Source organism: Aquarana catesbeiana, linkage group LG04, assembly GCF_042186555.1.
Source record: "Aquarana catesbeiana isolate 2022-GZ linkage group LG04, ASM4218655v1, whole genome shotgun sequence".
NCBI classification, from domain to species: domain Eukaryota; kingdom Metazoa; phylum Chordata; class Amphibia; order Anura; family Ranidae; genus Aquarana; species Aquarana catesbeiana.
Window position 1 is genome coordinate 496,813,998 of NC_133327.1, and position 15,023 is coordinate 496,829,020.

A 15,023-nucleotide genomic window follows, 5' to 3' on the forward strand; every position below is an offset into this window, starting at 1 on the left:
CTTACCACTTACAGACAACAGATCCTTAAAGGGAATTGGCCATTACAGGAGACTGCCATCGCTGACCTCAACTTTGAAAATGTTAGTTGCCTAGCTGTCATTCTGATGCTTTAACTTCAGTGTTGTCTGAGATGCTGGCCCACAACAGGCATAACATTAAGTAGTTCTGATACTTAATTCCAGCATGTACAGTATCTCACAAAAGTGAGTACACCCCTCACATTTTTGTAAATATTTTATTATATCTTTTCATGTGACAACACTGAAGAAATGACACTTTGCTACAATGTAAAGTAGTGAGTGTACACCTTGTATAACAGTGTAAATTTGCTTCCCCCTCAAAATAACTCCACACACACCCATTAATGTCTAAACCACTAGCAACAAAAGGGAGTACACCCCTAAGTGAAAATGTCCAAATTGGGCCCAAAGTGTCAATATTTTGTGTGGCCACCATTATTTTCCAGCACTGCCTTAACCCTCTTGGGCATGGGGTTCACCAGAGCTCCATAGGTTGCCAGTGAAGTCCTATTCCACTCCTCCACAATGACATCACGGAGCTGGTGGATGTTAGAGACCCTGCGCTCCTCCACCTTTCGTTTCTGAATGCCCCACAGATGCTCAATAGGCTTTAGGCCTGGAGACATGCCTGGCCAGTCCATCACCTTTACCCTCAGCTTCTTTAGCAATGCAGTGGTCGTCTTGGAAGTGTGTTTGGGGTTGTTATGTTGGAATACTGCCCTGCGGCCCAATCTCCGGAGGGAGGGGATCATGCTCTGCTTCAGTATGTCACAGTACATGTTGGCATTCATGGTTACCTCATTAAGCTGTAGCTCCCCAGTGCCGGCATCTGTTTGCGGGCTTTCTTGTGCATCATCTTTAGAAGAGGCTTCCTTCTGGGATAACAGCCATGCTGACCAATTTGATGTAGTGTGCGGCGTATGGTCTGAGTACTGACAGGCTGACCTTCCCACCCCTTCAACCTCTGCAGCAATGCTGGCAGCACTCATATGTCTATTTCCCAAAGACAACCTCTGGATATAATGCTGAACACGTGCACTCAACTTCTTTGGTCGACCATGGCAAGGCCTATTCTGAGTGGAATCTGTCCTGTTAAACCACTGTATGGTCTTGGCCACCATGCTGTAGCTCAGTTTCATGGTTTTGGAAATCTTCTTATAGCCTAAGCCATTTATGTAGAGCAACAATTCTTTTTTTTCAGATCCTCAGAGAGGTCTTTGCCATAAGGTGCTATGTTGAACTTCCAGTGACCAATATGAGGGAGTGAGAGTGATAACACCAAATTTAACACACCTGCTCCCCATTCACACCTGAGACCCTGTAATACTAACAAGTCACATGACACCAGGGAGGGAAAATGGCTAATTGGGCCCAATTTGAACATTTTTACTTAGGGGTGTATTTACTTTTGTTGCCAGCAGTTTAGACATTACTGGCTGTGTGTTGAGTTATTTTGAGGGGACAGCAAATTTACACAGTTATACAAGCTGTACACTCACTACTTTACATTGTAGCAAAGTGTCATGTCTTCAGTGTTGTCACATGAAAAGATATAATAAAATATTTACAAAAATGTGAGGGGTGTACTCACTTTTGTGAGATACCGTACGTTCCAGATCTATGACTGAAAATAACTGAAATCAGACAAAGCCAGGCATCTTGAAATTTTAGAAAAAAGCCTTTAAAGTAGAACTATGGGCAAAACTTTTTTTTCAATTTTGGATAGAGTAAGGGGAGGTTAATAACCCGTGTCAGATTTTTGTTCACCATCTTTGTCCAATTGCAGAGATTTACCTTCACTTATTGTCCCATAGCCAAACAGGAAGAGATAGGAAATCCCTCCAAATTAAGGTAATTCCTTGGGGACTCCCAGGTCACCAGAACTAGTGTCTCCATTGGAAAATCCCCCCTCTATTACTTTTCTGGGGACAACCCAAAATTTGGGATTTTCTTTTACTTTCACTTTTAATGATAATGGTAAACAGAACAAACAGAGAAGGTAAATCTCGCCAATGGGGGCACAAACAACAACAAAAGAACGGGCAGGGGTTCTAATCCCTTTACACTCTATCCAAAACTAAAAAATGAGTTTTACCATTAGTTATACTTTAATGATGACAGCACCCTTACATCCTCAGTTTAAACAGCTTTAGTTTCTGAATTGTATCTTCTTTTGTGATTTCACAATCTCGAGTTAATGACAGCATTGCCTACTTTAACAGCCACTAATACCTAGTGGCAGGTTATAATCAAGGTCTTAGTTAATTTCAAGACTATATTGCTAAAAAAATGAAATATGTATTTTAAGATGCAGGACAGGAATAAATTTAATGCAAGACAGAAATGAAAAGAATAAAAAGAATACAGTCATCCCAATAAGGTAAGTTATGGCCAATAATGTTGCCACATGACTTGACATTTCAACCAAAATGAAAAGATTATGAAGGGACACTGTTAAGTTAATATTTTTCTTTATATCATTTTTATTATTTTATATAATTTTTCTTTATTTTATTGTATTAGCTTTTTATGAACACTTTGATTGTTCACAGGTTTATTTTTTGGCTACGGTGTCATGAACGGGTAGCTGGCAATGGTTGAGAAATCATAAATTGGTGGGATACACTAAAATTGTTTTGGTTTTAAGTGTAGCATAGCACTTCATTTAATATTTAATAGTGGACAGTGCAGTCTAAAGCCATTCTATTTGTTTGGAGAAGGGAGTAGGGGAGGAGCAGAGGATTGCCTTGTCATCCTAGGCTACAGGGCAGTGTGTGTCTCTATTGATGCACAAAGTGCGGGTAGACACAACTTTAGTCTCTGCATGCAATTGTGGCTCAATAGGATGCTGCAAAAGAAAGGAGTGACCCTGAAACAGGAAACCTGGGGCAGTGACCTTGCCCTCAGTTATACTGGAAGATAGCAAGAATTAAAAGGTAAAGCATGCTGCATACTCAGAAAGTGAATAAATCAGCTGCTGAAATTGCTTAAAAAAATTAGGGTTTCGATCAAGCAATGATCCATGCCAAAACAGATGCTATAACTCAAGATAAAATATCAACTTTGAGTATATATGGAATCCCTGGGTGACTCACTTTTTGCCTTCCAATTTTGATGCTTCCCTACTAAGACCTTGGTAATCTCGATTTATACTTCCATTCTCTGCATTCATGGTATGTGTTTATTACCATGTACTACCTTTCTTCCCTATCTTTTTTTTTCTCCTACCCAAGATTACTTTTTCTTCTTTCTCTCCTACTTTTTCCCCCTATTCTCCCTCTCCCCTTTCAATTTACTCTTTATATAGTTCTGGTAGCATAACTGTATTTCCTTGGTTATCATTATACCAATTGTACATAGTTCCAATATGTAGTATAAGATTTTAGATTCTAAATTTTTTTTTTTAAACTATACTCTTAATAATAATTAAGACCTCTTTTTTTTTTTATCTGATGTCATCTTATATTAGGATGGTCTAAGTTGGTTTTATCCTCTCTTATACAATGTATGACGCAATCTTTTGAGCATTGGCAGCCCATGCATTGTGGGCGCATGGACGCCACCCCCCATCCCTGCTGCCGCCTCCCAATCCATACGCCTGGCCCCTTTCAGGACGCCAGACGCATGGACCCCTATGGCAGGGACAGGAGGGGGTGTATATTTTTTAAGCACCTGATTAGAGCGAGAGGCTCTAATAGGCTTAAAAAAAGGGTGGGCTCGGGGCGCAGAGAGTATGCCCTGATCCCACCCAATTGCGTGACCATAGCGAATGAATATTCGCTATTTTCACACCGCATTGCCTCCCCACCAATCTGGAGGCAGATCAGTGAGTCCTGATTGGCCAAAGCGCCAGGCGTCCCTATTGGATGCTCAGTGCTTTGGCGGAAGTGGGACAGAGTGAAGGAAGCTGGCTGGAGAGGAGACGCCAGAGAAGAGCGCACCAGGTAAGCACCAGTCATCCTGCACGGGGTGATCCATCCGCGGGTGAGGGGGGTTGGGGTGTGAGTTGGGTCTCCCACGATCTATCTGCGTGGGGGGGTTGTGAGCGGGTATCCCGCGATCCATCTGCTGGGGAGGGGGTGTGAGCGGGTGTCCTGCAAACCATGACACTGGCAACATTTGATGAGCACACTGGCAGCATTTGATGGGCACAATGGCAGCGTTTAATGGGCACAGTGGCAGCATTTAATTGGCACAATGGCAGCGTTTAATGGGCACAGTGGCAGCATTTAATGGGCACAGTGGCAGCATTTAATGGGCACAGTGGCAGCATTTAATGGGCACAGTGGCAGCATTTGATGGGCACAGTGGCAGCATTTGAGGGCACAGTGGAAGCGTGTGAGGGCACAGTGGCAGTGTTTGATGGGCACAGTGGCAGCGTTTGATGGGCACAGTGGCAACGTTTGATGGGCACAGTGGCAGCGTTTGATGGGCACAGTGGCAGCGTTTGATGGGCACAGTGGTGTTTGATGGGCACAGTGGCAGCGTTTGATGGGCACAGTGGAAGAGTTTGATTGGCACAGTGGCAGAGTTTGATTGGCACAGTGGCAGCGTTTGATGGGCACAGTGGCAGCGTTTGATGGGCACAGTGGCAGCGTTTGATGGGCACAGTGGCAGCGTTTGATGGGCACAGTGGCTGCAATTGATGATTTTTTTTCCAAATTTTTTTGCGCCCCCCCAAAAATTTTGATCACCAGCCGCCACTGCTTTTGAGTAGTTAGATCCATTCTAAAATTTTTTTAGTTAAGCTACTCTAAGTTTATGTTGGAACTCAATATTATTACCATATATGTGAACTTTTCTTTTGCTGCCACCATATGTACTTATGTATACTAATTGTGAAAATTCAATAAACAAATTTGACAAGAAAAAACAAAAAAACAAAAACCGAGGGTTTATTATCACTTTACGCTACACCATGTAAATTAGTATGGGGTTTGCCATGTTCCTTTAAAATTTCTTAAGCATTCAAAACACACATTCCAGTCCCAAATATGACATTTTTAAATTTCCTACAGTGTCACACATGTAAACAACATATATAAATTTATTAATAATTAAAAAATAAAGTGGATTGAAATAAGCTTAGAAACAATTGGCCCATTTGAGACTGTTATCTGCTCATTAAAAAGTCATTGCCGACTCCTTCACGAGACTCCAGTAATTAAAAATAAAATGGCTGCAAGCAGGAAATTATAGCACTCATAAATAGAGTTGCGCTGTTATAAAATGACATTCAGTAGCATTAAAAGAGCTGTAAAACTGTCTCTGATGCACATATCTTCTCTCTGATGGGGTTTGGGGACAAGAAGGGGACAGTCTAAAACTCTAGATGAAAGTATAAACTTACCTCTACATTTGCACATAAGACATCCTTGATTATCCTGCTCAAAGCCATTTGGACAGATCTTGCTGCATGGAACATCAGGGCACTTCTTACAACGACAGGTTTCACATCCATGCTTGTTCTTCCTAGACAACAAATTTAATATAGGTTATCTAGATGATGTTTACGTTATGCCACAATATAAAGGATTGCTTAAAAAAATGCAATTTTTTAACCCATTAACAATAAATTTGGTAACACTACTATCAGTAATATAGTGATAAAGGCATCAATGCCTAGCATTTAGGACTAATGACATTATGTAAAATCTATTCCTGCTCCTAGCATATGCGCAAATGGTCTAAAATCCTTTGCATGACACAGTGAAATTCCACTATACATTAGGTTATTTTTTGAACAATATAAGACCACCCAGACTAATTTTTTACAAAACAGCTGTTAGGCAAACTAAGCTGTAAGAACATAAAGATTAATTATGAAAAGCATAGAATGTAGTGTTCTGCTACAGGCACTGCTCCTCACTAGTCCTCCAAATCAGGAAGCTTGCTCCCAGTGGTTGTTGAACACTCCATAAGTTCCACATACAAACTTCCAAAGAAAAAGGGAAGCTGCTCACTGTCAAAGAGCTTTATTTTCCAATTATATAAGCTTTCTATCTTATCCACGTTGGCTCCGACACCTGTTTACTCCCTATGGACCAGACCATATTTCATATTTCTGCTATGTGTCTGTTTATGAGTCTATAACTTAATTTCACGTGTGATAAAGAATTGATACATATATTGGGGAAGAAATGACCCAGCCTTTTGGAAGCTTCTGAAAAGGTCAGAAGATTACAGATTAAACTTTGTACAAGTTTGGTCCCAAGAAATAAACCAGGGTCTGAGAAGAATCTTTTCATGGACAAGGATTTAGTGGAGCTGCACTACTGAATTGGTGCATCAATTGTGTTGTATGATACTGCAATTCTTTTATCTTTCCCAAAATCGAGGCTTTTATGAAAGAAAAAAAAATATGATTGGTTAAATGCCATGTTTACCTTTCTGAACATGTTACCTGTTACACCCGTATTTAGGGTGTAACAGGTAACATGTTCAGCATCTTCCCCTGCACCCACTTAACCCCCTCCCTGCCATTGCAGCAGACAGCTTGTAGTTGTCAATGAACTGTGCAAGCACTGATGAGAGCTCTTGTAGTTCATTGATCTTCCTGCAAATCAGTAACTGCCTGGCCATATGTGAGGTACAAGCAGACAGCTTTATCAATAGTCTACAGAAGTCTGGCATTGCACCCATGATCTGCTGATCGTGGGTGCAATGCTCTGCAGCCCCCTTAGGAAAAAAAATGTGTTTTTATTTATTTTTATAAAAAGTGAACTTATCATTTAAATCATTTTATAAATCACATGTATAAATAGTTACAAAATGTAAGTAAAGTGCTGGCAATTATCAAGTAAAGTGATTTTATCTAATACAGTACCTCTCATTATATCCACGGAAAATTATAGAAGGATGGGACAATAGTTAAAGGAGTCTTAAAGTGGTCCTTTTATTTTAAATTATGCCAATCAGCGCCCATATACGATGCCAATCAGTGCCTGCTCATCAGTGATGCCCATCGGTGCCACCTACCAGTGCCCATAAGTATCCATCAGTGTCGCCCATCAGTGTCGCCTATCAGTGTCCATCAGTGCCCATAAGTATCCATCAGTGTCGCCCATCAGTGCTGCATATCAGTGCCACCTATCCGTGCCCATCAGTGCTGCATATTAGTGCCCTTCAGTGCCATCTTACCAGTGCCAACTCATTGGTGCCACCTCATTAGTGCCGCCTTATCAGTGCCCGTCAGTGCAGCCTCATCAGTGCCCATCATTGAAGGAGAAAACATACTTATTTACAAAATTTTATAACAGAAACAAAGAAAATTTCTGGCCTTTTTTTGTTTAGCAAAAAATTAAAAACCCACAGGTGATCAAATACCATCAAAAGAAAGCTCTATTTGCGGGAACAAAATGACAAAAACTTGGTTTGGGTACAGTGTTGTATGACCACACAATTGTTATTCAAAGCGCGACAGCACTGAAAGCTGAAAATTGGCCTGGGCAGGAAGGGGGGAAAGTGCCTGGTATTGAAGTGGTTAAGGTAGCAGAAGGGATGACACCAGAAAAGGCTATGTGTTCATAGAATGTGTAGGGTGAAAACATGGAAGCTACCGAGTTCAACTAAGACTTTTTTGGCCCACAGTTGCTAGAACTGCATTCTTTACCTGTGTGTAAAATTCAGATTTATACTTCTTTACACCTGGACAGGATTATGTTTGATGGATTATGTTTACATTTCGTGGAATAAAACTATGTGCCAGCACTATTAAAACCGTTGTGCTTCAACTAGTATTAGAGCATAAAGCATTTGCAGAACTTAAGGCAAGTTATGTTGATGCCTTTAAAGTACTGTTCAGCTCCAGTTTAAGGATGCTAAACATAAACCTTAATGAGAGTACCAGCTATCACCTTAAACAAGATTCTTGCAAGCTTCAGTACTACTTACAGCTTGTTAAAAGTCTGCTAGCAACTTACTTAAAGAGACAACCAGCACTTTCTTTAAGATCTATGCTCAATACTCCTAAACTGGAACTGAAAAGTTTAAAAAAAAATTAAATAACCTGCTTCAACGCAGAAAAATTTACAATTGCTTTGAAAAAGCTTGCTGTACACAGCTCTAATACAAGCTGATGCCCATGTAAACAATTGGAAATGAAAAATTATACACTGCAAAACATACCATGAGAAGTACTAGCAATGGTTAATATTTTGCTGCCATATTTCCAGATACATTCTAGCAAATGTAATATCTAATTCTCAAAGTATTATCCTGGAAGAAAGAATATACATATTATTCTCTGTATATGCTTTCTTGCAAGCATATGAATGTGAATATGTATTATTATGCACAATGATGATGCATTGTATTATTTAACTAGTTTGCAAATCGTTACCAACTGGGGAATTATTGGTTGACCAATGGCAGTGTTTAGACTTTGTAAAGTCATCTGTCTTTGCATACCTGTCACAACTTCAGAATGACTCTCACTAACACTAAGTGCCAAGTAAGTGACAACATTTCTGTAACAAAATAAAAACTCTCTTCTGTCTGATCCATTGAGGCCATGTTTGATTTCCCATATGAGGAACCAGCAACTGGAACTTCAGTATTACAAAGCACAAAACAATACACATTTCTAAACCTGTTTACATAGCTATTTCAGAGCCAGAGTACCTAGCAGGTTACTTTTCATTATTCTACTAATGCAGCCAGTGATTCATAGTTTAAATGTTTAAGAAGCAATGTCTAAAAATTATTAAAAACATATCTATTAACATAAGGATCTTCCTTAGGTCCCTAGGTCACATAAATTTTAGGTGGTTTGTGGCTTGACTGCTGAATGGATGATTTTCTGCAGCGTTTGCGGCTAGTGAAAGAATCGCCAACTTCTTTTCAATGTATTTTTTTTGCTTTTCGACAGTAAAAAAAAAAAAAAAATACAAGAGAGTTATAGGGTAAATGCATATACATGGAGTATAAAGAAACCAATTGTTTTTACATATACAGTGGTACTTTGGATTATGAGCATAATTCGTTCCAGAAGAATGCTTGTAATCCAAAGCACGCTAATATCAAAGCGAGTTACTCGATAGAAGTCAATAGATAATTAGTTCCACAGTGACTTCTATTGTATGTAGTACCGCATGTGGCCAGAGGTGGGGGCACCAGAGACACTCGGAAACCGCTCAGGGCCACTTGGATAGGCTTGGAAGCACTCGGGAACGGAGTGTTTCCGAGTGGCTCCGAATTTCACGGCGCCCCTGCACCTCTGGCCAAACGCGGTACTGCACACCGCAGAGGCTTGAATCCTGCTTGTTTTGTGAGACAACACTCACAAACCAAGTCAGGATTTTAAAAAATAATAGCTCGTATTGCGAAACGCTCATTAACTGCGTTACTCGCAATCCATGGTATTACTGTATGTAGGTTTTCAGCAGACACATTCTTCACATATGTCAATGTAAGTTTGTATATATGAATTAATCCTTGGTGTTTTGTCTTGTGCGGATAGATGTAGTCCTCTTAGCTTGAATTGTCAGCTTCAGTGTTAATTTATGTTATCCAATGCAATGTTATACGCTGCACACCAAAACTTTTAAACACATAAACACTGTAACTATCTGCCAATCCCTACAACCCTCTGCTACAAGGCTGCTTTACCCTTAGACCTCATGCACACTGGACGTTATAATAACGTTCTAAAAACGGCAGTAGTTTTGCAGTGAGTTTTTCAATGTTTTTGCAATAGCGTTTATTAGCGTTAGCGTTTTTTTTTTCAATGGGATCAAAAACTTTAAAAAAACACTGGTGAGACACGTTTTTGGGCGTTTTTCTACGTTAGAGTGTTATTACAGCTAAAAAAACTCCTTTCGGAACCCACAGCCAAAAAACGCCCCAGCCAAAAACAGTTGATAACAGCCTATATATGCATGGAGAAATAGGATAACATGCTGGAGAGTTTGTTGACTGTAGAAAAAAAATGTCTGAAGTCTAAAACAGCAGCTCTAAAAATGTCCAAAAATGTCCAGTGTGCATGAGTCCTTACAGTGGAGTAAGTGATGTGGATAATTATTTATAAAAAAAAAAAAAATATCCAACGATTCAGTATAAGCTCCCTTAAAAAAATCTCCTTTTATGTTGAATGTGCTGCCTGTCTGGTAGCCATCTCTTTCCATAACTTCCAGCTTTCCTGCTTTTTATGGTCACTTTCTAAAGACTACATATCCCAGGTTATGATTTTCCTCTACTGACTTCACCTCCTGAAACTCCTCTCAGCATCTCTGTAGTTCAGATGGCAGTCTCTGAAATGTGTGACACAGCAAAGCCTATACACAGGGCATGAATACATGCTACAAAATTTAAGAAAGTAAATCTATGGAGATCTTAGTAAGCAAGTTTACAAACGTCAAGACTATTTCGATTAAATGGAGTAGGCTACAAATAATTCAAACTGTAGAAATAAATATATTTTACATTTTGACCATAGATACGCTTTAAAAGGAATGATCAATGTTATTCTAGAACATTAAAAATCATTAGTATTGATTGATTTAAATAATAACTTTGGAAAGACGAAAACTGTGAGAACAAGAGACTGTCTTCTCAGACAATAGATGCAATCACAATGTGAAGTCAAATAATTCTCACATATTGGATTCTATTACATGGAAATGAATATAATATTAATTGTGGATTGACGGTGTGAAAATCAAATATTTACTCAAGACACATGCTTGTGTGCAGTAAACACATTATGTAGGATAGCCCTGAATCACATACCTTAATCTATAGACAGCCCAGACCCTAGACATTAATGGAAAGCTGCAATACTATGCAAAATGCCCACTCTCTCTGCTTACACATGGCCTAGAAAGTAATATTGTAATAATTCAAAAATATCTGACTGGGGGCGTGCCAAGAGCGGCATGCGAGAGGTCGCACCTCACAGAGCTCCCGGTTATCATCCTACTACAATCCTTTTCCCAGCCTCACAAAACATCCTACCTGGCACATTTACCCAGCAAGACATCCAGCGGAACGCAAGAAGTCTTTTGAGTCCACACATGCCCGGTATGCTGACGTGGAAGCAAAGACACAGACATGCAGCCGGACATCCAAAATGGCATGTCGGCCCTCTCACAGCACGGACCGTGCAACGCGGACAAACTAAAGACACTGTGAGTAAACCTCCCAAAATGCCATAGGCTGTGGGGAAAGGCCCCCCTAAAGATATGTTGTACTACACCCAAAACCTGGCGAACTCTTCAGGGCAGGATGCAGGGGAGGACCTCACTACCACTCCAGCAATATTTCAGGTGGGGTCTACTCCAACCCTGTCTGTGCAGGCTTACACAGATCAGCCATCTATGGAGGATAGCAACCTACCCTAGCTGAGATACTGAGGGCAGTGAACAAGTGCAATGCATCGGTGGATACACTGAAAGCTCACATGTGAGGCTTGAAGGAGGAGGTGGGTTTGATCCGCCAAGATATCAAAAAAATAAGGGAATGCACAACAGCCACAGAGAGCAGGATTAGCGATGTGGAGGATAAAATAGGCCCGCTCATCAGGGAGTCCCAAGTCATTGCTAGGCTAGTAAGAGCTGTGGAGATGAGAGCTGGGGACTTTAAAAACCACCTAAGGTGTAATAACGTAAGAATTGTGGGGCTTCCCGAGGAGGTGGAGGAAAGGGACCCCACACAATTTGTGGAACAATGGCTCCTGGAAGTGTTCGGCAAAGATTCCTTCACTCCTCTCTACTAAGTGGAACAGGCACACAGGGTTCCCCCGTGGCCTCTACCCGAGACACAGCGCGTCACCGACAGTTGTAAACAGCCATTGGGCATGGCTGTTCACCATGCGATCGGCCGCAATTACGTCACGGCTGATCATGCGCTTTAGACCGCGCATGCGTGCGATCGGGAGTGCGCAGCGTGGTCATGTCAGTGGCGGCGTGTTCCCAGGAACACTGCTTGTCACCGACAAGGGTAAATAGCCAATGTGTCTATGTGTGTATTGTAGTGTACTGCACCAACACCACAAAAAAAGAGAACCTGTCACATCGCCCCCACCATTACAGCTGTCACCCAACAGTCACCACATCAGTGCTTATAAAAGTGCACCTGTCACCCATCAGTGCCCACAAAGTGCACCTGTCATCGTCAGAGACTGCCGTCAGCGGTGCACCTGTCACCCATCAGTGACCATCGCCAGTGACCGTCATCAGTGACCCTCATCTGTCAACTATCAGTCCCATAAAATTGCGCCAGTCACCATCAGACACTGCAATCAGTGACTGTCACCTGTCACTCACCAGTGACCGTCACCCCACCAGTGATCGTCACATGTCACCTGTCACCCACCAGTGACTGTCAACTGTCACCCATCACCTGTCGCCCATCAGTGACCATCATTTGTCACCCGTTGCACAGTCCATCAGAAAAAATGTCCAAAAGATTCTATACAAGTGAGGAGGCGTTCCAGATCCTCTCTATGACTGATGAGAGCAGCGGGGAGTTCTCATCAGATTCAAATGCCAATTCCGATTATGAATCAAGTTCAGCATTTGAACCGATCGATAGTAGTGGATCAGCAAATGAATCAGAGGAAGAATGGATCCCTCCTAAAAGAGCATGGCGCTCTCTAAACCAGGCAGCCACCAGCAATATACCCCAAGATCAAATTCCCAGGCACAGTACCAGCGCTGCCGCCAGCGATAGATGCCAAAACCAAAGGTTCACTACCAGCGCTGCCGCCAGCGAAAGGCCACAAGAAATGCCCAGTATCAGCACTGCTGCAGCATCACGCCCAAATGCCAGCACAGAAACTTGAAATCCCCCAACTACCACCACTGGAGTGCCACGTCCCCCAAGAGCCAGGGCCGCTACACATCTTCCAGCTGGTCTTGCCAATCCAACATGGCTGCCTTCTGACTCAGGATCAGCAAGAATTCCCCCTTTCACTGCACAGCCAGGTGTGCAAGGCCAATACCCCAAATTTTTCTGAAATTGATTGTTTTTATTTATTTTTGCCCGACACTTTGCTGCAACTCATCGTGGACCAGACCAATTTATATGCCAGGAAGCATATTGCCAACCCAATCATCATACGCCCGTCCATTTGAGTGGAAGGATTTGACTTTGGAGGAGTTCAAATTGTTTATAGGCCTCACCATAAACATGGGGCTTACAAAAAAAAAGAAGGACGTGGCTATTGGTCCACCAACCCCATCCACCACATGCCCATTTATTCTTCCATAATGTCCAGGTCCCGATACGAGATGATAATGCGCTTTCTTCATTTCAGTGACAACACCCAGTGCCCTCCCCGCAATCATCCAAATTACGCTAAATTATATAAAATTCGCCCACTCATTAATTTCTTTTCCCAACGATTTGCAGAACTCTATGTCCCCGATAAGCATGTATTTGTAGATAAGTCCTTGGTACCCTTTTCAGGCCGGCTAGGAAAAAGATAATACATTCCTAGCAAAAGGGCCAAATACGGAGTTAAATTTTATAAGCTTTGCGAGAGTGTCAGGGGATATCTGTATGTGTTCCGCATATACGAAGGAAGAGATTGCCAGCTCCAGCCCCCTGAGTGCCTGGCCTACATGGGCACAACTGGTAAAATTGTATGGGACCTGGCATAACCACTGCTGAAGAAAGGTTACCACATATACCTGGATAACTTCTACACCAGCCTGCCCCTTTTCAAACACCTATACCTCGCAGAAACCCTGGCCTGTGAAACCTCCAGAAATAGGAAGGGCTTCCCACAAGCCATAGTGAATAAGAAATTGCGAAGAGGAGAAAGAGCAACTTTGAGATGCAACAAAGTGCTGGCCTTGAGGTGGAAGGATACCAGGAATGTGTACATGATGTCCACCATCCATGATGACACTACAGTTGAAGTTCAGAGAAGACGAGGTCCAATTGTAAAGCAAACATGTGTACGAGATTACAATCTGTACATGGGGGGTGGATTTCTACGACCAAATGCTTCAGCCCTATTTATCAATAAGGAGGTCCCGTTTCTGGTACAAGAAAGTAGCACTCTATTTAATTCATTTGGCCATTTATAATGCCTACATAATTCTCCAAATCTACAGAAAGCCCTGCCCACTTGCTAAAATTCATAGAAGTTGTCACATCCCTCATCTACCATCAAAGACCCCCCTCCAGAAAACCTTCACTCTGATGCTGTTAGCCAACTTCATGAACGCCACTTCCCCGACCACATTCCACCATCTGAAGCAGGCCGAAGATGCCAAAAAAGATGTTGAGTTTGCAGCAAAAAAGGATTCTGAAGAGATACCAGCTACCATTGTCCACAGTGTCCCTCTGAACCCGGCCTTTGCATTGGTGAATGCTTCAGACTATATCACACATCCCTAAAATATTACCCCATATTCTTAACCATTTCCCCATTTTCATCATCTGTGCTGACCATTTCCCATGCTTCCTCAGATAACCATGTCACTGCCTTCCACATGAACTGACCCTGGCCTGTTTTTTGACTATGGCTCTGCCAACCGTTTGGACTGCTTCCACGTGAACTGACCCTGGCCTGCTTTATCAACTACGCTTCTGCCTACTGCTTGGACTGCTTCCATGTGTACTGACCCTGGTCTGTTTTATGGACTATGCTTTTGCCTACCACTTGGACTGATCTGTTGCCCTGCTACTGTAGTACACAGGGGTCTCACATGTGAGGGGCTCCAGAAATGTTTTTCCGGATGGAGAAGGTGCTACTTCACTGGTGGGCATCTATATGTGGCCAGGCTGTGTAAAAGTCTCACACATGTGGTATCGTCATACTCAGGAGGAGTAGCAGAATATATTTTGGGGTGTCATTTTTGCTATGTACATGCTATGTGTTGGAAATATCCTAAAAATTGATAACTTTGTGAGAAAAAAATGCGTTTTTATTTTTTTCCCACATTTTCCAAAAACTTCTGGAAAAAAATGAACCATTCAAAAGACTCATTATGCCTCATATATTATATGTTGGGGTGTCTGCTTTCCAAAATGGGGTCATTTTGTGGGCGTTT

The 15,023-nt window shown here is 41.8% G+C and overlaps 1 protein-coding gene across 4 annotated transcripts in view; it reads right to left on the bottom strand.

Moving 5' to 3' along the window:
• Nucleotides 1-15,023, bottom strand: part of CRIM1 (cysteine rich transmembrane BMP regulator 1) — a 1,688,666-nt gene that overhangs the window by 239,084 nt on the left and 1,434,559 nt on the right. For all 4 annotated transcript variants that reach the window (XM_073627709.1, XM_073627706.1, XM_073627710.1 and 1 more), the window contains one exon: nucleotides 5,372-5,493. In XM_073627709.1, the coding sequence (XP_073483810.1) occupies nucleotides 5,372-5,493 (122 nt within the window). The remainder of the gene's footprint in view (nucleotides 1-5,371; nucleotides 5,494-15,023) is intronic.